Source organism: Rhinolophus ferrumequinum, chromosome 18, assembly GCF_004115265.2.
Source record: "Rhinolophus ferrumequinum isolate MPI-CBG mRhiFer1 chromosome 18, mRhiFer1_v1.p, whole genome shotgun sequence".
Classification (NCBI taxonomy): Eukaryota; Metazoa; Chordata; class Mammalia; order Chiroptera; family Rhinolophidae; genus Rhinolophus; species Rhinolophus ferrumequinum.
In genome coordinates, this window is record NC_046301.1 from 19,695,893 (window position 1) to 19,722,147 (window position 26,255).

Consider the following 26,255-nt stretch of genomic DNA (forward strand, 5'->3'; position numbering starts at 1 on the left):
AAATAGGGACATTTATCTCATATTTAAATAAAAAAAGTTTGGTGGTGGCAATTACAGGGTTAATGTAGCATGCAAGGATGTCATTAAGGATCTAGCTTCCTTCCACACTTTCTTGTTGCCACCATCATTTTGGGAACTTAGTTGCAGTTGTTTACAGCAACTGCAGGCATCAATTATTCATATAATATCTAAAGTCAGGGAAAAGGGACTCTCCTTATCTTGTGCCCCTTTTTAAGAATGAAGAAAACCTTCCTAGGAATTCCTCAGATTTTCTTCCTCAAATCGTTAATTAGAATTGTGTCACATAATCTCTGTAAAGGCATTACTTGCCACGTATAATGAGGTCGTAGTGACTGGCATATGTTAGCAAGTACTCAACCATTGGGGATCGAGAAGGGCCTAACCTCCCCTTCATGACATGTCAAATTGAGGAGGGAGAACAATCAGGATTCCGTTAACAGGTAAGCAGTTAGGCAACGGCTGCTGGGTAGGCAACCCAACAGGGCCTTCCACGCAGATGCACTGTCATTGGACCCTCAAGGTAACCTTGTAAGGAAGACGCTGTTATCTTTCCTTATAGATGAGGTAACAAAGGTAAAGTTACTCAGATCCACCAGCTATTGAAATGGTGGGGTTGGGATTCAAAAAGATTGACTTCAAAGCCCAAATTCCTCACCGTACAATATCTGGTGAATATGGTCAAAGAAGACTGCCCATCCCTGAAATATACCTTTTCCAAATTCACAGGCTTGCCTTAATTCTGTACTTCAATTTGTCCATAAAGTCTTAAAGAAGTGTTACTGTCGAAGTGTTACTGACTAAGAAACTTTGAAGTAATTGTATACAAGATTATATAATGATTCCTCTCATTAACCTTTATGTTTTTTCTCCCTCCCTCACTATATGTTGATATACTTGTAATATTATGGCAAAAACAATGTAGAGGAGTTTTCATATGGGATTTACTATAAACCATATTAGGAACATAATGCTTTTAAAACCCATAATAATCCCTTTGGTTTTTGAGATTTCCTTAAATTCTATTAGAGTACAATGAAACTTAAAAGCACTTGAATTTTCTCAGAAACTTAAGAATCACAGAGTTAAAGAACTAAAAAGAAATTCAAAGATAATATATAGTCGAATTACTTCCTACACCACAATTTTAGAAATGAGGGAACCTGTTTAACACTGAAAATCCCAGCTTGAAAGGATGCTGGGAATAACAGACAATATATCAAATGATTGTCTACATCATATGCACAACAGCCTCACAATAATAAAACCAATATCAATACCAATAATATGACTACTGAAAACAGTTTAAAGTTTTTTGGGGGAGATGCATATTTTAGGATATAGCCACTTGGTATATATCTTTTCTGTGCGATTAAATCACCAACGGGATACACGTTTAGGATCATTAGGTTATTTTAGATTGTCAGAGATTCCTTTCATTTTTTCAAAATTCACTTTTATTAGAGCTCCTTGGAGAAACGGCTGATTCCAGATCTGAAGTCAAAGATGTATATGACGAGCCTGAAACAATTTCTCATACCAGACAGCAAGGAGGCCATCAAAAATCACAAAACCTACACCAGAGGCTGTTTGCAGGAGGCTGTGATTATCTGGGGTCAGTAGTACCCAAAGTAAAAATAGATCACGCACCCTATGCCAGATTTTTTTTTTTTAATCTGAGAAAAAACAAGATGGAAATCAAAACAAATCCACTTTAAAGAGACCAAACTACTAGGCTACGAGAATACGGCTGTAAAAACAAGGGGTTCCCAAAGAAGAGGTTGACAGTGTGAGCCCTGAAAAATTCAGTCCAAATATTCACCTATGGTGATCCCCACATTGGCAATTGTTGCCTGATTAAAACAGAAGGTGCCTTTACAGAACCAGATTTCTTCATTCAGTTTATTTTTCATTCACCTTTGTTAGAATCTCCACAAAATTTTATTATTTTTGCTTTAAACAGCTGATTATTTTTAAAAGCAATTAAAAAATTATTTTATTTTTACTGACATATTTTTCATTTCCATGTTCTTCATTCCTTTGTGTAGATTCAGATTTCTATCTAGATTCATTTTCCTTCTGCCTGGAAAAGTTTCTTTAACATTGCTTTACACATATGTTAGTGATGAATTCTTCCAGCTTTGGTATGCCTGGAAAAAACCTCTTTTTTACCTATGTTTTTGAGAGATATTTTCACTGGGTATAGAACTCTAGGTTTGATGATTTTTTTTCTTTTTGTACCTTATATAAATTGCTTAATGTTATTTTTATTTATACTATTTCCAGCGATATTTCTGCTCTTAACATTGTTCTTCTGTATGCAATGTGTTTGTCTTCTCCCACCTTATCCCCGCCCAAGCTGTTCTAAGACTTTTCTCTTCATCACCAGTTTCTCTTTATCACCAGAAGAACTGTGATTATGACGTACCTTAGTTTAATTTTCTTTATGTTTCTTTTGCTTAGTGTTCACTGAGCTTGGATCTGTGGCTTTATCATTTTCATTAAATTCAGAAAAAATACAGCAATTCATTATTAAAAATTTTTTTTTTTTTGTTCCCTCCTCTTTTGCCTCTCCACTGGGGTCTCCAAATGACTTACATATTAGGCTTCTTCAAGTTGACCCATAATTCTCTGACATGCTCTATTCATTTTTTTTTCAGTATTTTTTCTTTGTATTTCATTTTGGAAAGTTTCTACTGCTATATTTTTAAGTACACTCATCTTTTCCTCTGCATTAGCTAATCTGCTGAGGATTCCATTCAGTTTATTTTTCATTTTGGACATTTCACTTACTCCTAGAAATTCAATTTGGATCTTTAAAAAAAATGTCTTCCATTATTCTACTCTACAAGTTTAGTCTTTTCACTGCCTCCTCAAACATATGGAATATAGTTTTAATAGACTTCTTAAATCCTAGTCTGCCAATTCTCTCATCTGTGTAATTTCTGGGTTAATTTCTATTTATTTACATTCTCCTATTATGAGTCATTTGTTCCACCTTTTTTTGCATATCTATGTCATTTTGATTGGATGCCAGATATTGTGAATTTTACCTTGTTGGGTGCTAGATATTTTTTATTCCTGATTTTGTGCCTGATCTTTTTGGGTGGTTCTTTCCTTACCCTTCTGTAGTTTCTTTAAATGCACATACTGATCAGTACACAGCTGAATACATGGAAGATCTCTGGAGACCTCTCTCTCTCTCTCTCTACGCAGGACTTTCCGTTTGAGTACTCTCTCCTATGAACTCCAGCCACCTTGCTCTTCCTGAATTCCAAATTCAGTCTCTTCAACTCAGGGAGTCTGCTAGGCTCTGCTTGGTTCCCCTCCTTGTGCTTCAGCTTGGCAGCTGACTCCAGGCAGTACACTGGGAAAATTATGCAGCTCAGCTCATTCATTTCCCCTTTCTCCGCCATCACTGTCCTGTGCTGTCTGTTGCCCAATTTCTGTAAACATTTATCTTATATGTTGTGTTTCTTTGTTGAGTTGTTTAAAACAGGATGCTAAATATTTTCGATTTTACTCCATCTTTGCCAGAAGTAGAGTCCCACTTGTTTGTTTTCACTGTGAATATTTTAATTCAGACTTTAACTTAAACTGTAATCTTTTTAAATGTTAGACATGGCTTTTACTGACTACAAAATAATAGGTAAGAAAGTGCAACACATGGAAAGAATCCTGGACTAGAATTCTAGAGAACTAGATTATAGATCCATTTTGTTTTTTGGATTATTCCATGACTGCATTTTCCTGGACCTAAGGGCATTTGAAAATAAAAAGTGTGGACAAAGTAATTTCTTTGGTACCACACAATTCAATCATTTCATGATCCTGTGAAATTCAAAGTATTTCAAGAAGATCTTAACTCATTTTCAGAGGATGGAAAGAGGTAGAAGTGATGCCAGATTTAGGAAGGAAGAGGAAGCCACAAACTAAAGTTTATGAAGAAGGGATAATGACTAGTAGTGAATGAGGCATGTCCAATGCCTCAAGAATTGGGGGTCCCAGAAACAATGGGGCAAGGACAGGAGTTGAGGAAATGCTGAGAGGGCAGTGTTGAACAGGAGGATGAACTTCAAGTCTGCAGATGAAATAATTCATTAGGTTAAGCAGCCTCAATAATGCCAACCAGAGAAAAATAAAATTGTTTATGACATCAGATAGCTGGAAACTTCTTTCGTATAAATTCTAGCAGAAGGATCAAATGTTACACCTGGCATTTAGACAGCTATTTAATAATATAACAGGATTAATAATAATAACAAAAATTCACTTCTGTGGGAACCGAAGAAATGTGTGTTTATGGAGGAAAAACGACGAATAAAATCCTCATGAAAATCTAGGTTGCACTCTTAGGGCCTACAAATACCATATTTATTTAGAAGATGCTGTTACTGAGGAATTGTGGTCAGTTCCAGAGTATTCTTATCAATCATCTATTTGAAACCTCAAAGAACAGTCTAAAGAGATGAAGTGAAATCTTTTGCCAAATGTCACAACGCTAATTAGTGTTCAATGTATTAGAGCCCAGTCCATGGAACTAATAGCCTCTCTCAATTCTGCCAAGCTGCTAGTCAGGTTAGCTTTGATTCAGTCACATTTTTACCAGAATCTTCTTTTTGTATGTCCCATTTTTGAACACATTGTTAGAGACAGATGTTTGCTCTGTGATGATAAAAAACCTGCTTGCTGACATTTTGGCTACTTCTAAAACTTTCTCCTCATTATTAGGCTTATTTAACAAACAGAAGTAGTTGATTGAAGTATAATAGAACCTGAGACTCACTGGTGAATGTTGCTTTTTCACCTTATTTAAAAGGGTTGAGTTCATGAATGAAAAATGCAAGCAAAGAACAGGGTAGGAAAACGTGGCTTGACATTAAACCAAGGACTCAACATTAAACCAACATAAACCAAGGCCTAAAAGACAAATTCTTTATTGTTTTCCTTTAAGACTATTAAATGGTTCGTTAAATTAGGATGATATTTTTGCCACTCAAGGAAACCTTTACATGCCATTTTGTAGAAAACTATAATTGTCCTTACTGACTGACTAGTATATTCACCTATTTCTATATTCAGGATTTGTATTCTATTTCTCTGATCTACTTCACATTTGGTTACAATAAAAAAATGCATTAATGCATTAAAACTGTGTTACTGAAATTATCAATAAAGTGGTTAACAATTTTGGCATTTAAGTGGCTATAATTATATTTCTAGGTTACCAGTACTATAATATTAAATTGAATAAGGAAAGCATTTGTTTCTGTGTCACTGTTCCACTTCTGGGTCTGTGATCTCCAAAAGGTAAGATGAATTAGCTTTTAATTCAAAAAACTTTCCCAATTGTAGAGACAATAGTTCTAGTGAGGAAAATAAATGATATTCTAGATAAATCAGCAGAAATTCATAGGCTCTTAAGCCTTACAAAGCCAACCAATTTCTGTTGCTTCAGGCTTGAATAATTTTATTGAACTGCAATAGATTTGAATTCCTTCTAAATTCCTAAATTTGGGAGGAGAATCTATTTCTACTTTACTATTGGAAAGGAAAGGAAGAAGAATATGAAATCATTCCAACCAAACCTACGAGTATGAGAAGAGTATGAAGATTCCTATATTTGCTGTGTTCCCTCTAACGGTACAAAGATAAGAGATGATTGCTGGTGAATCACTGTTCTATTTTATCAAGAGACCTGAGTGCTCTCACTGCTCTATTCCCTTAGGGGGTCATGTTCCTCTGCTTAGAAGAATATTGCCTGCTCTGTGAGCTAATGATTTGTTTGGAGGATGTAAGTCTCAGAGGTAAAGATAACTGCACAGCTTTTATAATGTATCTTTCAAATCTTTGATCTGTTTTTTTTTTGTGTGTGTGAATACATGGGACCTCTCATAGTAAGATTAAAGATGTCTCTTCAGAAAAGAAAGGCAGAATTGGAAAACCTAAAAGCTGATCAGACTTCCAAATAATATTTCTGTATTTCTTCATTTTGTCAACATCATTCTTGGGGTTGTCCTGCATTCATGTGATAATTGCATGTAATCAAAATACAGTACTGAAACATAGGGGTTTTTTTCTTTCATATGTTCCAAGGAGGCAGTGAACTATGAATATTGTTTTAAAAAGTGGTTAGTGCAAACTAGTGTATGGCTTACCCTCTTTCCCCGAAAATAAGACCTAGCTGGACAATCAGCTCTAATACGTCTTTTGGAGCAAAAATTAATTTTTTTTTTTAATTTTTTAATTTTTTAATTTTAATAAGACCTGGTATTACATTATATTATACTATACTATACTATACTATTATATTATATTATATTATATTATATTATATTATATTATATTATATTACATTATTATATTATACCGGGTCTTATAGGAAAATAAGACTGGGTCTTATTTTAACTTTTGCTCCAAAAGATGCATTAGAACTGATTGTCTGGCTAGGTTTTATTTTCAGGGAAACATGGTAGGGCATACGTACTCATTTTGAATTCCATTTAATTTAACAACTATTTACTTGTTAGCTAGTAGATGTCAGACACTGTGCCTTGCTTCATAGGGAGTACCAAGAATCAGAACCTGTTTTCAAGAGACTCATACTCTCATTGGGCAGATAAGGCAATTACAGAAATGGCTATGGGAGGATGTACAATATAACCAATAAAAACTGTTTGGAGAAAAATGAATGACATTCAATATGGGAATACAGAGAAGAGGTACCATTCAAGTGAATGGGGTACCAGGGAAGATTTTAGCGTTTGAGAAGGACCTTACAAGACCAAAGAGATTTCTCTGGATAGGGTTGGAGCTGGAAGTAAGGTGATTATAAGGTATATTGTGTGTGTTTGTGTTTGTGTGTGTGTGTGTGTGTGTGTGTGTGTGTGTGTGTGTGTAGGGAGGTGGGTATCTAGGGAGGGAGGCGGGTATCTAGGGAGAGAGGCGGTCAGAAAAGGTTGAGAAGCTTGTACATAACTTGTAGGCAGTAGGGAGCCAATGAAGGTTTTTAAGCAGAGCAAAGGCAGAATAATAAGAGTTGTGGTTTAAGAAATATTTTTAAAGCATTTTAAATAGATTTTAGTACACTTTGAGCTAAAAATATGTTTATGTAAACAAATAAGTGTTTGATAATGTCCTACAGGTTTTATTTCAAAATAGAACAGCCACCAATAAAAATGTTAAATATGCCAGCAGTAGGAGAATTAACTTCTCATTTATATTTGAATCTGAAAGATTATTATTTCTCACTTTTATAATGACGTAGCTCATCCATGCAAAGATTTGTAATCTCCATCAAATGAATCAGTAAGCGGTTGTACTTTCCTAGCATTCTGCAGAAATTAATCTTCTCTACCACATGAATATGAGTTTTTACTGTCTGAGTAATATTTTGAAATGCATTTTTCGTTCTGCTCCTAAGTCCTTTAGAACACAACACACCCTTACACAAATATATGAAGAAAAAATGTAAAAAGAATAGAAACACAAATAGCTTTACAGATTGAAGAAAAGCAAGAGTTTGTTTTTTTTTTTTTTTTTAAGTCTCAAACAGGACTTCAGCAAATAGACACATGGCTCTGATCAGAAACTTTGAGGAGTACTTTTTTCATGATTATCATTGTGGTGGTTGGAGCTTATCCAAGATAAATCTGAAAACACAAGTAGCTCCATTTGCTCTCTACCAAACCTTGTATCAGAGCAAGTAATCTAATAGATGGATCATATTTCCTCTAATTTATCTCCTGGGCAGAAAGAGTGAAAAGCTAAAGGGAAGATAATTCAAAACTCTAGAACAAGCTCCCAAATATATAACAAGACAACATCCTGAAGTAAGCAAAATATTATCTAAAAGTGGTTAATAGTTAATAGTTAACCATACGTATTTGGGGGGGGGGCACTTGAGCACATTGAAATTCAACAAGCCATCTGGTTTTTGAAGACTTTATCTTGTTTCTTCTTACTGTACATATCTTCGGAATGAGACCTTCCCTTATTTTATAACTAGAGGACAGATAGTGATAAGTGTTTTTCTGCTAATAAAATTCATTTGTGCCCAATTTACTATTTATTCTACGGAGGAAATAAATACCAAAAGACACTATTGTTTTATCTAAACAACCTGAGAAAAAAAGAGTTCTAAGTAGGAGATCCTTCTTCATGTTATAAAATTTTGCCTAATAAGTCCATTTAAGTTAATCCAAGACATTTATAATATTTTGCTTTAAAAAGTTTGATTTGTAAATGAATAATTATGTTCCCCAAGGTCTGTCATAGAAAGCACTGTTTACATTTTTTTTTTTTTTAGTATCCTATTCTAAAATTCTTATTGAGGACTAGAACCTAGTCAAGTTGACACACAAAACTGACTCCTCCAGTTATTTTTGTTTAATGGATTATTCTAATTATCGCAAGAAAAAGTATATAGGAAAAATGTGGCATTAAGTGAAATTAACATCAAACATTTTCTAAATTAATATTCCAATTTGAATGCATGAAAAAGTAGGAAATTTACTGTCATTGGAAAAGTAAGAGTATAATACTAATTAGCATCTTGCTCTTGTCAATAAGGTACAACACTGAACATTTTTTTTAGAAACATAAACTTATTTCACATTTCTTAGAACTGATCAGTACTTATTGTTGAATATTTAAGATATCTGAAAGAAACCGGCATGAGAACGGTGATTTGTCAAGTTGTAGAAATCATTGGCACTACTTTATGCTTTCCTTAAACATTGGAGATACAATACAGCATGAAAATACATCCAATATTCCCATAGTAATCAATCAATAAAATGAAAATTACCGATAAAATGAAAATTACCAATGACTGAATAAACTTTTCCAATGAAAATGAGTTGGCCGTTAAGAAAGATACACAAACTAAAGTATATTTTTTAGAAAAAAACAATGACTTACTAATAACTGGATCAGGTATGATGCTACTTCTACTCTCCTTCCATGACAGCAGGCAGCCGAGGCTGGTGAGATCTGCAGATTCTATATAATTGTTAACTGTCTGCATCATCTGATGAGCTTTTGCTATTCCATAATGAACTTTTGTTTCTTCCATCAGAGGAATGTTTATTAGCTCTGCTGTTGTGTCAAAAGCTTGCTGAAAGTATGCAGAAGCTTTGTTGTAGTATCCCTGAAAAATAAGAGAAATAATTTTTTCTTAATTTTTATTTTACCATTCCACATATCTGCCCACCTTGGCAGAGACCAAACTGTTCTTTCGCCAGTTATAGCAGGTCATCATCAAGAAGAAAGAGATGGCAAGCAGGGTCTCTGTTAGAATGAGGTACTTTTAAAATTATGATTACTAGCCATGCAATATCTTCAAGTTTTTTTGAAAGAAAAGTTCAAATATTAGCATTTTCATATGGTTCAACCTAATATATGACAGCAAAAAGAAGTTTGGGAAAGAGTGAACCAATTCACACTGATTTGGATGGAATTTTATTACTTACAGCATTGGATTTACCTAATGAAGTATTTCTAATCAGCTTTAGTTTATAGTCACAGCAAGAGATCATTTTCAGCCAACCCGTTTAAGCAATGACCAGTGAAAAACAGATGCATATAACTGCTAATTCGGTTATTAGTCTTGTTTTCCCATGTGCACATGCCATTCTTGACTAGAATGTGGAAGTATCCGAGATTTTTTAAAAAATATGATCTTGATAGCACTAGCACAATTCACATGATCATTTAAATGTCTATCTATTCTCCAAGTTCTTTGCAATATTGTAAGTTGCAAAAATTCAAGGGTTTTGGTTTTTGTTTTTTTGGTCACCGTTACCTCTTCTCCTGAAAGCTACTGTCCACAAACAAATAATGTTTCCCTAACTCTTATGAAGTGTAGGACCAGTGCTAAGTACTTCATATGTAGTATGTCATTGGCTTCCAAAAGTCATCCTATGAGATTCTTATTTTACAAATAATGAAATTCAGTCTCAGAGATGAGACTCTTTTGCCACCCCCAAGTCTTCTGAAAATCCTCATTAAAAACTCTCTCTCAAAGGAGGATATTATTTTTAGGATTGAGCTATATTTGTAAAGACTTTAGGGAACAAGATTTCCTTTCTTCACTGACTTACAACACTTTGGGCTCCAACCCCTCCCCTGCCCGCCCTTCCCTTCCGCTTCCTCTCTTTCTCTCATACACACGAACAAAAACATACATGCACACTCTTTTGAAAAGAAATCCTTACTAGAGAGAATATCTTATTATGAATTTTCACATGAATTTTCTCACAATCTTTTATGAAGGAGTTGGAAATAAAAACAGCTTTATGCCATACACTAGTACAGGTAAAATGCATACTCAACTCCACGTACTTCGGTATAATCATGGAGAGTTCAGAGAGCAAACTGACTGAATAAAGAAGTCGCTAGCAAGGTGAGGAGGGGGAGAAATAGAGCTTATGTGACAGTTATGCAACACCCATGAACAGCACATATAATAATGTTATGCTACATGCCCACGAGAATAGTTTAGGTGAGCTGTTTGTTCAAATCATTCATTCTAATTAAATTTGCTAATTTAGAGTCCCTTTTTACTACATCAGTAACAGTTTTTGCTTGTTGAAGTGAACAATTCTTTCTCTTCTTTTAAAAGTATAAGAAATAATTTATGTGAGAATCAGATTACTTAATTAGGGAAAATAAAATTGTATCAAAGATATTTGTATGCCAATTTCTTAAATTACATGATTGAGAAACAATAAAAATATTGACTATGAAAATAAAACTCATAATTATAGATTGTCCTGCTAACCATTAAAGATATAGGACAAAACAGATGAACATCTATGACTAGACCAAACATTTCTATTTTTAAAAAGCAAAGTATAAATGTCTAATTATTGTTCTAGTTACAATTCTGAGCTTTAGGCTATATATTGTTTTAGGTGAAAGTCTCAGGAAAATTGGGGACCATATAGAAATAAACATATTTGAATTTCCAGAATTATTTTGTTTATGTTAAAACTAGCTCATTCATTCATCCATTCATACACTGGGTAAGCCCCATGCCAGGAGTGAGAATTCAACAGGGAAGGAGTGTACAGTCTCGTAGGTGAGCTTGCTGCTAGCGGAAGTATTCATATGCCTAAAACTTCCATTAGATCTTACTTAAGAAGTGCTTTCTTATCCCTAAAACAGGAGCATTATAATTAGGTAATTATTCTTCCCTTGAATTCTTCCTAGTACTCAATCTTTAGACACACAATTGCCATAAAACTGATACCAAAATAAATTTCTCTAGTTTAAAACACTGTTAAGGAAATACAACATTAATGCTTCTCAGACGCAAGCATTTTCATACATACCTTTTTGGAAGATTTCATTGCTGTGCATTGTATTTCCAGATTTTTAATTCTTTAAGAGTTTAATATCTGAATTTGATCTCCAAAGGTTCTGTTGAACCCTCCATGGTTCATTTTAATTAATCCCTATCCTATTATAAAACTCAGAAGACTTCAGTAATTAATCCTGGTAATCTTAAATGTGAATTTGCGAAATGAATTTGTACAAATGAATTTATGCACTTTATAAATGCATCTTATGGGAAGAGACAACTTCGTTTAATGTTATAAATATCACTGATAATCATTTAGTGAACAACTTCAGGGCAGGATCTTGATGACATCATAGACCTTGAAACAAACCTTGTATTATTACACTATCACATAGATTCTCACGAATGGTTCTGGTTCTTACCAGATCCTTTTGGTGTCTGAAGTGTCACTCTTATCTAAAAAGCAAGCTCAAAATAAATGAGTATTTTCTTAGTACTAAGGAAGAATCATTTCTTACACATTTTCCCTACTATTTTAGTGTTGGAACTACCATTGTTTTAACTATGTGGTTATTCTCTGATCTTATTAGGGAATGGGAAATCTCATAAATAGTCTATACCTAGTTATTTTCCTAAAACATTCTCCTTTGACCACTTTATATTAATTGCATATTTTCAATTAACAGTCCATAAAAAGATCACATGAAGAGGGTGGGATGGGTGGCCCATCCTCCAGCAATAGGGAGCAAAAGGGTTATTTTACTACATAAAATAAGCTAATTTTTCTAATTAAGAGAAAGTCTATTTTAAAGACATGTTAACTGTAATTATAATGACTATAATAATTAGAGAAAATAGTAACTCCAGTATTTGTCCAATTACAGTTTTATATTATAATTGTGGTCTTAATTTTATTTTTAAGAAATTATTGTTAAGAATATAATTAAAATATATTGCATGAACAATGTAAAATCAGAAAAGGTATACTGAGGGCAATTTTTAGAAGGCTTTAAAAGGTAGACTGATAAGTATTCTTAGATTTGCTTTGAAAGATCCATTACAAGTTTTCAAAATGCCAAAATATTGTACAAAAGTGAATAGAAACTTAGAATTTCAAAAGTGAGAGGATACTCCTCTCTAGTTGTTGCATAAAATTAGTTATAAATTCATTGATTGAGTCAATGAACTCATATATCTTTGCTTACCAACTCTATGCCAGGTTCTCTGCCAGGCACTAGCATAAAATAATGAGCAAGGCAGATATGATCCCTGTTCTCGTTAAGCTTCCATTCCAGCCAAATTAAACAACAATAGTAACAAAAAATATCATAAATAAGAAAATTATGAGATTATGCTACATGGAAAATTAATGTGAAAGTATGACCTGCTGGCTACTTTTGATTGGGTTACCAGAGGAAGGCTTCTCTGATGTAACATTTAACTGAGATCTGAATGATGGAAAATCAGCAATTCCATGTAGAACACTCCAAACAAGCTCGGCCTGTTTGAAGCATTTTGCTGTGGTGGAGTGGATCAGAAGGAGAGCAGAAAGCATAACATCAGAGGGGGTGTGCAGCTCACACAGGCTATTTCAGGTCTGGGTGAGGATTTACATTCATGTTCTCAGAAGAATGGAAGTAACGGAAGCATTTTAAGCAGAGAAGTAATACAAGTTGATTTGCATCTTGAAAGGATTAGTTGGGCCTTCGTGTGGAGACTGAATTGTATGGAGGAACTATTGTATGGAGGAGGAATGAGGAATGGGTTTGGAGCTTACTGAAGTAGTGCAGGTGAGAAAATGCAGTGTCATAAACTGACGTGACAGTAGCAGAGATAGAGAGAAGTGGGTGGATTTGAGATATATTTTGGTGGCACAATGATCAGGGTTTGCTTCTGGATAGAATATGGAGCAGGGAAGAGAGAAGAATCAAAGAATATACAGATTTTTGCTTGAGCAACTGCGTTGATGGATAATGATACTACTTATTAAGATGGGGAAAAATGGAGAAGAGTAGGTCAAGAGAGAGAGGAATCATGCTAAATTTGAGATGTCTGTTAGACATCCAGGTGAAGATGCTAGGTAGGCAGTTGGCTTTACAAGTGTGGAGTCGCAAACAGCGATCAGGATTGAAAATACAAATTTGGGAATCATCGGTATATGGATATTTAAAGCCATGGGCCGGGAGGAGGCCAGATAATGGGAGCTCACAGATTGAGAAGAGAAGGTTGCCTACAAAAGGTCTGAATACTTTTCTATCATGGTTGAACATTAAGTTGGTGGATAAATATAATTTAGGGAAAAGATAATGAGTTGAGTTCCATTTATAGTAGGTTATATTTGAAGAGATTGAAGCGAAGGTGTCAAGTCGGCAGTGGGAAAGAATCTGGAGTTGAGGGGAAATATCTGAGCTTGAGGTATTAAAAAGCTAAGTGCTATTTTGTACCCAATAGGTATTAGGTACCATGTACATATTTAAAAATTCCTAATCCTTATATAGCTAGTCTTCAAGGTATCTTGCCATTGATGTTTGAAAGATAAGGAAACTGAGGCTCAAAGAATTAACTTGCCTAAGGTCACAGATAATAAGCAGCTGAGCACAGATTCAAATTCAGGTCAGTGGAACTCAACGGAGTCCTGTCCTGCTGCAATTTCCTTCATAGAAAGGCACGTGATACAAGTAGCTTGTGAAATTGTTCAGGTATATCACTGGAATAAAGGCATTTAACACAATTAGGAAACACCCATAAGCAACTGAAAAGCAGAGACATGAAATAATTCCTTGCCAATGTTTACCTAGGCAATGGCTTTAGAGAACACGAAGGAAATTCAGAATGTCATCAAGGCTATGACCTTGTTTCAAAAGGACAAAAAGGAAGAGGAACTATCACTTAGTTCTAATAAATCTACTTGGTTATATGTCTTGAAATCATACTCTTAGTCACAATTTAACAACTCAGAGTCAGCCTAAGATGTCATCAGTAGATTTTTTTTGACTTGAGGAAGTGTCTTCAAAGAATCACAGTAATGCACAAAAATCAAAGGCAACATTAACAATTTTAGGAACAAATCAAGCTTTGTTTTGAAGCCTACAATATCATAAAATCGTTATAGTATTATGTACTTAATACTATACTATCTGTAACCATTTATTTCATGAAAATATAAGGAATCACTACGGTACATGAATCAACTTGTGTATTTGCAGGCATGTATATTTGAAGATAGCATAAATACCTGGACTCCTCCAGTTTTATATTAGAATAGAGATAAACTGGGAAAAAGTAACTTTGAGGAGTTGACACAGCTTTTCGATATTATTTCTGTCTCTAGATAATAAGCCTTTAGATAATAAACTCTTCAAGAATAAATAATCAAAGAATAAAACATACATTGATAAGCTACAAATTCTTGGTAAAAAAGTTAAGAAAATGCAAGTATAAAAACATTACCCCTCATAAAGGTTGATTGTTTTATTTTCCTTATGCTTTCTATAATTAGGAAAACACAGGCTGATACTTGATGCTCGTTTTATACAAAAGGGCAGAGTTATGGGTATTGTTCGCTGGTAGGATCAAGTAATTGTTGCTTTTGCACTTGTGGTTTGAAGAATAATCCTTTAAAAAGATGAGACCATATTTTTAGTGGACAATAGGCCTCACCAGGGCATAAGCCCTGTCTTTTTTTTTTTTGCCACGGTTTCCTGAAAAGGAAACAAAACTATATACGCGATCAGCAAGAGGGGACTCACAGTGATGGAGGCAGCGCGAGGACCACACAGTGGAGGAAAGACCTGGGCGACAGACGGGAGAGGGCACAAAGAAAGACGGGAATCAAAGCTGGGTAGACCCGAGGGGGAAGGAGAGACAACACGGGCTCACAGAGCAGTCCCAGAACATAGGGGCAGGAGAAGGAGCAAGGTGGGTGAGGAGCAGGGGGCGAGGAGGAGGGTGACAGCTAAGAAAAAAAGGGGGTTTTGCAATGGTGAGTGAAAGGAGAGAGGGGAGGCAAATGAACCAGGGTGAGTGTGAGAGGGGTATAAAAAGAAAAGGGATACTCTATTAGAAAGCACATTTCCCATAGCAGGAACTAAAGATAGTGGTTTCATTCATTCATATTAATGTCACACTCTATTTTCTTTAAAAAAAAAAAAGCCTACATAATTCTGAAATCATCAAAATCAATTATATGGCCCAAAGAAAGACTGAAGTGGTTAAGAATATGAGTGTGAATGTAACAGCCACCTAGAAGCTTGGAGACCTAGGGTAGGTTAAGGTTATGTAAACTCTCGGAGCCCTGGGAAAGGGGAATTAATTGTTTGACACTACGTAGAGTGAAGAGAATAATAATGGCGACTACTTACACAGATGGCATTTACCCCCCTCTGCCAGGCTCCGTTCTAAGTGCTTTATATATATATATATATATATTAATTCAATACTCACAACAACCTTATGAGGTGAGAAAACTGAGGTGCCTGGAAGGTAATTAACTTGTCACAGGCCACAGTCTTGTGAGTGAAAGAGCTGGGCTTTTTTAACCTAAGCAGTCTGGTCTCAGAGTTAGTGCTTTTAATCACTGCACAAACAGTCTCTCAAAAAGAGTAGGACAATGAGTATCAACACAGTTTGAGAATGTGACTACCCTTAAAAGTGACAGATGCGATCGATGATCATAACAGAATGAGAGAAATAAGCCTCTTTCACACCATTGCTAAAGGAGAATCTAGGTAATAAAATACAAAGTCAGGAGAAAATAAATCAAAAGTCCGTAACGGCCTCTTGAATGAGATACTTCTATTTTAGACTTTTTTCCCGTCTTCTTTCACTTAATCAATCTGTTGCTAGAATTACGTATTTCCTTCAGAATTGTTCTTGGGATTGTCCTTTCTTTTCCCGAGGGATGTGGCAGGGGCACCACAGCCGGATTCATAAAACAAGAATTTGGAGCAAGAGAGATGAATGTCAGTGTCAGCAGAGAAGAGTCAACTGTTATAAGGAAGTTCCTTTGAATTTAAATATGTTAATTGCTCTTTAAATCCGAAATCACTTAGAACTCACGCTGGCTGTGAAGATATGAATCAGTGTTAGCAGCTTGTGGTGGCTGTACCCAAGATGGCACTGAGGTGCTGGCAGAAGAGGAAGAAAGAGGCGTTTCTCTTTCCAGGTATTGCCTTGTGCATTAACCACGTACTGCGGTTAATTGTGGGAAGGTGAGGATCAAGCAGGAATAGAACAGAAACATTCTGCACTTTTTCCCCTTCGAAGCAAGAAACACACATACTCACTTTTTCATTGTAGATATCACCAAGCATTGTACTTGCTTTCACAGCATCTAGGAATTGAAAATTGTTTCTTAAAATTTTCACAACTTGCTTCAAGTATTTAATGGCTTCTGTCATCTCTCCTTGGCTAGAATAAATAAGATAGGAAACTATTGGGGTATCATCTCAATGTCACAGTGAAGAGAAGACATTTTTGTGTCTTTGCTTTAGAAAGTACAAGATGAAAAAAAGGAAAAGTGCAAAATGGTTATCAGAATGATCAAATTTAAAGTGAAAATACCAAATTAAAAAACGTATGTGGCTTTCCTTTGTTGGAGGTCATAGTAAGCTAAAATTTAAACCTTCATGCCTTGTTGGTGAAAATGTAAACTGGTGCAGCTGCTTTGCAAAACAACTTGGCAGTTCCTCAAAAACTTTAACATATAGTTATCATAGACCTAGCTGTTTTACCCTTACATACGAGGTCTGACAATTAAGTTCGCGAACTTGTTACAACACTATTGCTAACCTTTTTTGATATCAGAGGGATTATTCATTGTGAATTTGTACTAACTGGACAAATAGTTAACCAAGTTTACTATTTGGAAGTGCTGAAAGAGCTACGTGAAAAAGTTAGACGTCCTGAACTTTTTGCCAACAATTCATGGCTCTTGCATCACGACACTGCACCAGCTCACAGGGCACTGTCTGTGAGGGAGTTTTTAGTTAGTAAATAAATAACTGTATTTGAGCACTCTCCGTATTCACCTGATCTGGCCCCCAATGACTTCTTTCTTTACCTGAAGATAAAGGAAATATTGGAAGGAAGACATTTTGATGACATTCAGGACATCATGGGTAATACAATGGCCATTCCAGAAAAAGAGTTCCAAAATTGCTTTGAAGAGTGGACTAGGTGCTGGCTTCCCAAGGGGAGTACTTCGAATGTGACAGTAGTGATATTCAGCAATGAGGTATGTAGCACTTTTTCTACGATGAGTTCATGAACTTAATTGTCTGACGTCGTATGTACCCAAGAAAAATGAAGACATGCCCACATAAAACTTGTCATGAATGTTCATAGCAGCATTATTCTTAATAGCCAAGAAGGGGAAATAACCCAAATGTCTATCAATTGATGAATGGATAAGCAAAATGTCATATATCCATTCAATGGAATGTTATTTAGCCATAAAAATGAATAAAATATTGATACATGCTATAATATGGATAAACCTTGAAAACACGCTAGGTTAAATAAGCCAGTCACAAATAACCACATATTGTATGATTCCATGTACATGAAATGTCCAGAATAGGCAAATCCCTTGAGATAGAAAGTGGGTTAGTGATTGCCGGAGGCTGGGGAGAGGGGCGATATGGGGGGAATGGTTGCTAAAGAATATGGGGTTTCTTTCCGGGGTGATGAAAGTTATCTGAAATTAAACAGTGGTGATGGTTGCCCAACTCTACAAATATACTGAAAACGACTGAATTGCAGAATTTGAATGGGTGAACTGTAAGTTCTATGAATTGTCTCGATAAAGCTGTTATTTTTTTTTTTTAAATAAAACTTTTAAAAAGTTTCTAAGAGGTGAATGTCAGTTTGTTCTTGTAAGCATCCCTCAGCAGTGAAATCTTAGGCATCACTAAATCACCTATATAAGTGCTATTTATACTGGCAAAATGCTCAGGAAGACACAGTTTCCAGCAGCATGCTTGGTATATACTAGGCATTCATATATTTTTGAATGAAGGCGTGGTAGAAAGTTTGAGAAGAGAAACACTTATGCAGTAAACAAACGTTAAGCTTCCAGTAAATCATGAGAACCTCTGTCATTGAATGTTTGGAGTTCATGACTATAAACTCCTGTCTTTTGGAAATTTCAGTAACATCAAGAAACTTTTGAGAGACTACTAAATGCCTTATAGAATGCTAGCTTCTGGGGAATATGGTTCCTGCTCTTGAAAAGTTTCACTGTCAAGTTGGAGAGATAAATATATAAATTCATACATGGGATTAACTGTGAAACTTGGTACTTTGAAACCTGGAGCACTTTCCTTTCAAAATCCTCGCAAGAACAAATCTAGAGTTTGGAGCATAAATTTGACCTTCAAATGCAGCCAAAGGATTTGGAGACAATTCTAGTGATTACAATGGTGACCTCAAAGCATCTATATAAAATGGAAAAATTTTAGCATGTATTGTGGGAGCCATCTTTGAATTTTGGACTGCATAAAGTGTTTAGTGTGCCTATAGATTCTTAGGCTCCTTATTTTACTCCCATGTTTCTTACTGCTCTAACCTTATCCATGTTTTCAATACACAGATTGGGAGTCCCTGCTGTTAATGGTCCCATCTTTCTCCAAATGTGTCACCCTCTCTAGCCTCTAGCACTCTCAGCTGATCTCTGTTCTCTCACTTCTCCTGCATCTCTCATGTCCCGGATACGTCACTGACTCTGAAGTTTCTGCCCATCCAAAGTAGGCTCTTTCCAGAGTTCTGTCCAAGGCTATCTTTTCTCCTCCACTAAATGCTTACTCTGGGCAATTCCACTGACTACTGTGGCATGGCCTAACTCCTACACGCACATGTCTGGCAAATCTATAGTTCTAGACCCGATTCCCTCCTGCCCTGTACTACACATCCATATTTCCAATTGTTCAGACATGCTAAGTATGCAAAGGAAGGTAGTTCCCGCAAAGTGATTATCTTCAAAGATGTCATCTAATGATGAAGCTTATGGCATTTTTGGAATCCCTCTTTAGGAACTACCTTCTTAGCGTAGTGTTATTATAAGATATTCATAAGTCATTTAACCAATTTTGTTCCAAAAATGGGATTGCCCCTAGAGATTATTACATATTTTTTCTAAATGTGACCCTAAATCTTTTTGGCTGTTTCCAAAGATCAAACCCACCTCTCATACAATGAGGTGCTTCTATCGGGGTCATTCAAAAAGAATACGCCGTCAGCTCAGACAGCATTTCAAAGGAGTTTAATTTTAAACAGATAGTGGCAGGATTGAAGGTATCAACTTACATAACCTGCCAAGATTTGAGAGGACAACATCCATTTCCATAGATAAGCTGTGGTTTGTTTGTAAAAATAAGTTAGGTTGCTTTCAAGTCACAGTGAGCTATGGTGGATATTAGAAAGATCTAGACTTAAATCCCAGGTTGGCCTCTTAGATGAATAACTTTGTATCCATCTGCACTCTTTCTCAGCTTCAGTTTCCTCATTTTAAAAATAGCCATAGGTGTTGTGAGATGAAAAATGACATATATGCATAGCCTGGCACATGTAAAAAGTCAGTAAATGACAACTAGTATTATTACTATCTCTCAGTGAACTAAAAAGCTACCACACCCACAGCTTTCTACTTGATATTATCTACCAACAGCCGAGAAGAAGAAAAGTTGATGTGGCTAAGCATGAATTTTGAACATCTTTCATCGTGCAATAAATAAAACACGATAACTTAAATAGACACTCTGTAAGACAGATACGTACAGAGTCCATTTTCTAGGGGTCAGAGTCAAAGAACTAACACTTGTTTACTTGAGTATTCGTACTATCAAATGCTTTTTTTCCTTTCTTATTGATAAAAGAATACTCTATCAGAAATTGAATGGAATTTTACATTCCCAGAGTTAATATTGCTTTTTAGGATTCTGTTCTCACTTTTTCATAACAAAATTATGAACAATCTTCTTCCACATTTAGGCATAGCTGAATTCCCCCAAATTATGAATTGTTGGAGGAATATTGCAAATCAGATATGAAACAAAGTGCCATGAGAGCTGCAGTCATTGCTTTAATTTAAATATTTGTTTTGGGAATAACTAAAATGGTATTGAGAGAGCTCAACAGTATAAAAATATTAATAAATAAAACATTATACTATTAATACTTAGAATTTTGTGCAAACTTGTAAATTTCTAGGACTAAAAATGTTTTACCAAATTGATGTTGACTTTCCAAGCTCTTTCTTGGATTGTAATATTCAAGAAAAAATTGATGGCATAAGAAAAAAAAGTAGGGACTTCTTTGCATATCACTTTAAAACCTTAGGGAAAAATTATTATTTTTATTTAGCTAAAATGGGCTTGCTGAAGTTTATTTATGTTCATGTTTCTAAAAGCTGATATATTTTTGATGGAAGTATATTTTGGATTAAGTTTGGCTTGCTGAGGATTGTTAAATCACAACATACATAAACAAACAAACAAAACAAGTTCAGTGAATAAGAAATACAAAACAGTATAAATAAAACTACAGTTGGGTGAATCGAGTTGTTTTTCTCCCAAAGGAGCAACGGATCTCAAAAACATCTAAAATTATTTGGAACTCATGGTAACAAATAATGCTATGGAAAATGTCTATTATGAATTATAAGCTCTACTCAATGAATATACTGCCCTATAGCTGGCAATGCTGCTAATACAGCATTTGAAATATAAACATTACATGTTGCTTCAAGGATTTCCAAGTTTAAAAATCTAAAAGATTTAGATTTAGAAGCCCATCTTTCCTTGGAAGGGAAAGAATCCAATATTTTCTCTCCGAAAAGCTACAGATTATTTGTATAAGTTAAAGGACAAGATTAAAACGTTAGACAAATATTAATTCCAGTTTTCTATATGCAGTGCACAGGTGCAACTTGAACAGCATATTATATGGTATAATCATTCAATTCATTCAACCAGACCTTAGAGAGTTAAAAACATATATTCTGAGGAACAGGACTCCTCGGTCCAAAGAATGAGAATGAAACAGTGCAGAATATTTGTGTATCAAGGTGATTCCAGTTTCCAACTGGGAAAACAGGACTGTTAACACCCACATCCCTTGACAACTGTCCAATTATGTATATCACACTTGGCCTACTGTTTGCAGTAGAAGTAATCAATAAAGGATGTGGTTGAGTGAACATAGATTTTGGTTGAACCAATGCATGAAAACTTAATCATTTACTCAGAGAGAAGAAATCAAATAGAGCAGAGATGAAATAGCCACTAAGGGTTTGTTGATTGTGCCACCAAGTTCGTGAGCCACAGATGAAAGTAATAAGGCAAATGGAATCAGTGACAGGAGAAAATGTAAAAAGCTATTCTTAATTTCATGAATTAATAGAAATGTTTTCATGTATTTTTTGGGGCGTCATTTTTAGGAAATCTCGCGTCAAAGCCTGGGTGTTCCATTTTAAGGAATATATGAAAATTACTAGGGCATGTCATTTCTCTCAAGCAAGAAGAAATTAATTTTCAGCTATAACAGAAAGGTAATTTTCACACTTGCAACTTTGTGCTGATTGATTTGAAGATATCCACTGTGGAAAGTTTTCTAGGAAATAATTTAACCCGAGTTTGTAAGAAAATGTATACTTGGTAGGGAATAAACCCAGGCTAATTGTGACCAATGTGTTTTGAACGACTCTTCTTTTTGTGATTCCTACCCCCACATTCTTTAAAAAAGTCATCCTGATTGTGTTGGAAAGTTGTGGCATTTTGATAAATGAACTATTTCGGTAAATGAGGCCAAAAGGATGTTGTAAGGAATATTGAGGGTTTCCCCCTCATTTGTATTTACTCAAATCGTCTGTCTACATGTAACAATCATATTTACTTGGTAATTTCTCAACTCACTCTCTCTTTGTTTTACAGACTATAATTCTGGCTTTCATAGCCGAGTCATAGGCAATTGCTATTATTTGAGAATATCAATTAATTTTTTCACTAGCATTCCAAGTTGAAAAATAAAAGACATCGTAAATGCTTATTTTCTGTTATGCTGCTTAATACTACTCAGACCAACAGCAAAAATAACAAACTCTGTTCACTATTAAAACCTTCATCAATAATTCTAATGCTAGGGATAGGTCTAGCATTACCAATGAGCGACTATGTATTATCAAGTGCTCAGTCTTGAGGGATTGTGGTGTGTTTTTCAATTGAAGCCACAGTATAAATTCTTATTTTAGAAGCTTCCAGGCCTTAAAGCTTATTCATCTTTCATGCATGCTCAGCTGAGGGCCTTGACATGGCGTTCCTCCTCCATTTCCTTTAAAGAGACAAACTATGTTTATAGAGATAGGGCTACCATTAGTGAAACTTGTGCAATTGTACAGGGCAAAAGAGATTGAGAGGTGATGCTAAACTTCATATGCTGCTGAATATATTTTCAGCCGCCACCAGCATAATTTCCTCTGTTTTGGTCGTGTTCCACTTCTTGCACGCTGCTGCTAATCTGAGTCTGAGCAGTTTAAGACTATGAAAGGGATATACATTTGTGTATGTTGTATATGTGCGTGGATGCATGTAACAAAGAAAACCAAGCCCTTGGAGAGAAATTTTCTAAAAATGACCACCAACAATGCTGCAAAATGGCAGACTTGGACTGGAAAGCTTGCTGTGGCATTGGGACACTTTCCCCCATGACCTCAAAAGAAGCATCTCCTATACTTTTTGTGCTTTGCATAAAAAGTTCTTTATAAAATTAAGAACCCATGTCCACCGTACAAATCACTGACGGTTTCACTGGTACTTTAGTAGATGGGATTTCTTAGAAGTGGAATTTGTTTCATATGGCATACAGGTGAGATGGGGATAAATATTCTTGCCTATTATATGTTTGATCCAAGGCAGTTACTAGAGTGTTGGGTTACAATTGTGCCCATTCCTACCAAAACCATACCCTACGTCATGATATATCAAATACAGCTGTATTCATCTCCACACTGAAACCCCAAATAATAGGCAGCTAAGTTGAAACATTAGATTGTCTGCTATTGTTATTGCCAATATTTATCAGTTAATTGTTCAGCTTCCCTTAGCTTTTACTGTATAGATCAGGAAATCAAGTCTTGGAGCAGAGACTAAACTATTCCACATGAGACATCAGTGTAACAGGTGAGAATTATTTTAAGATAAGCTCATGTTTCCAGAAATTTAAAAAATAAAGACAATCATTAACTAGCAGGGCATTCTAACACTTGTCCTGTGACATAGTAAGTACGCAATATATGTTTGTAAAAGAAAATATATTTCCCTGGAGTTTTGTCTCTTTACTTATGTTGGGACAAAATGTTATGTTGTAAAAACTATTTTATAAACATGTCAAGGGATGCATTCATTTAGCTGTACAGGCTTGGGCCAGGTATTCTACTACAAAGCAAGACAAATAATCCAACCATTTTCTACTGATTCAGGGCAGTGCTGACAGCAGGGTAAAATAATTTAATAATCAAAATGAGCTGGAGAAAAGGACACAGCGTTGGTGGGTTCCAAACAGACATTAAATTGAATACTTATGAATCTCTTCTTTGTGTTCAAACATCATCTGCTTCTTTCCAGTTGTTATTTGGATCAGTTGGGCTGATCTTCCAAGGGCCAGTTACCAATCTTCGTTTGAAGGGACCACAACACTCATGTGGTCCTGTCTTCCTTGAGTAAACTTTCTTATTAAACTTTCTTATTAAAATATTCTATTTTTATAATTACTTGCACTATTAAAAAGATGTATCTTGCATATAAGATGACATACCAAAAACTACGGTCTTAACTTTGGTAACTTTTCTTATTCTTAGTCTATTTTGGCTTAAATTACAATGATAATGCTACTGTATAATTCAATGATTAAATGGAGTGTACAACGATCACAATAAAATCAATGAGTGAAGGGCCAATCACATATTTTCCATGGGAAAATTTGTGTCAGAAGTTGTTCATGTACACTTTTGTTAAATGCTGTTTTAAATGAAATGTTAGGAATACTGTCTTTGTACCCAATTGTTTATCCAGATACACTAAAAGGAAAGGTGTCTTAATGGAAGAAGCATGACTGAAGCATCAATGGAAACTTTCCTCCAAGAAGAGATCTGGAACGGTTATGGTGAGCCACAGTTAATGAAGCACACTATATATTTCTGTGCTGTCTGCTTTTTTAACCTGTGAGATATGACCTGATTTTCACCTTTCATGCAAGGTCATCACAAAACTTACAGAAAATCAAAAATAAAATAATGCAAAGGAGGAACAGACAAAGAAGAGTTGAGGTGCAGAGTTTAAAATACCACATTGGTTTAAAATAACTTACGATGAAAGGGTCACTTAAGAAGGGCACTGCTTAAAATTGAAGCAGACAGTAATGGAAAGCGACAGGCCTCAAACAATTTCAGTCTTTCACAGCTGAGTACATTCACAGTGACAGGAAGACAAGGATGGGCTAACTTACCTCTGCAGGACTTTGGCGATGGCTTCATAGGCTCTCCCCAGGCCGAGCTCATCATCCAGGTCTGTAGAGATTTCACTGTAAGTGTTAAGGACCTATCAGGAAGAGAAACACACATGAAACATACAGCACAGCCAGATACACTGATGTTTCATTTCAGAACAGAAAAGATTCAAAATTAATAGGAGTTAAGATCTCCACAAAACATTTTTTTGTTTATTAAAAATTCATGCTTTGGTTTATTTTTATCTATAGTGTCACTTGTTTCACAGCAACCTCTTTAGGCCATGACAGTGAGGTCTTACTTTTGTGAAAATAACTCTTTTCCTGCACGATCCAAAATCTTCCAATTTAGATAACTTAGGTGTGAATAAATAAATTGAATGGCTTGAGCAACATTATTTTAAAATATGGGACTATTATCAAAGGTAATATAAGGCAGATTATAATACTCTACCCGGTGGCTTAAATATCACTTTTCTTTCGATAAATAGCTGTTTGAAAGGCATGAATTTAGGTGCCAGGCAATTTCTAAATCCATCATTTTATTCGATGCATATCTCACAGTTTGTACATGTATTCAGTATACACTAAAAATATTTCTTGCAAATGTACTTCATTACCAGCAATCTATTCAATAATCAAAAGATTATGGCTGTCACAGCCAAATGTATGATATTAATTTAACACTGACGTCGTCTGGATAGTATAATTTCCTTTTTTATTCTTTTTTCCTTTCAATGACTGAATGGCCAGGAGGAGGGAAATACGTAAAACAAAATCCCCACTTTTTCTTCTTCCTTTATTGTTACTGGACCTATTACACACATGAGGACACAGGAAATCTCCAAAGACCTCTGTGGAAATCCTCTGCACATTTTCTAAGAAAGAATTAGTGAAAGCCATTTGACAGAGTTGGGAGAGACTCAGTGTGAGGGAGGAGATAAATACTCGCTGTATGCTACGGCCTGAGTAGGGCGGCTGAGAGGCTCAAGTATTAGAGGCAGTGCTGATACGCATCTTTACTTTCTTAAAATTAATATTTGGGATATAATCTCAATAAGGCTATCGTGATACCTCATAAAATTTGGGTTTCATGCAGTTTCCAAGTGAGTGCTTGGCGTATGCTAATATTAAAACTTACTTACTGATACATATTGACCCAGTGTTTTAATTTCCCCTAAACATGCAAAGGTCATTTTTTTCATTCTTATTTTAAGCCTTTTAATAAGCTTTGTATAAACATGAAGATATTCTTCTCACTCTGTCTTGTACAATTGACAAAAGCTAGATGTGGTTAGATATGACTTGGCATGGACATTTCTGAGTTAAGGGGCAGAATCCTTGAGTGGTGGGAATTTATAAGACACATTTTTGAATCCAAATATCAAAATGTCGGAAGAGATTTTCTAGTGCGTTTTTTGGTCCATATATCTTT

General features: G+C 35.2%; 1 protein-coding gene across 1 annotated transcript in view; it reads right to left on the reverse strand.

The window, feature by feature from the left end:
* The window catches only part of TTC29 (tetratricopeptide repeat domain 29), a 176,135-nt gene that overhangs the window by 57,201 nt on the left and 92,679 nt on the right, over positions 1–26,255 (reverse strand). Inside the window, exons 8-10 of the mRNA XM_033134605.1 lie at positions 24,821–24,912; positions 16,609–16,732; positions 8,941–9,169 (exon numbers count right to left, since the gene is read on the reverse strand). Coding sequence (XP_032990496.1) covers positions 8,941–9,169; positions 16,609–16,732; positions 24,821–24,912 — 445 coding nt within the window. The remainder of the gene's footprint in view (positions 1–8,940; positions 9,170–16,608; positions 16,733–24,820; positions 24,913–26,255) is intronic.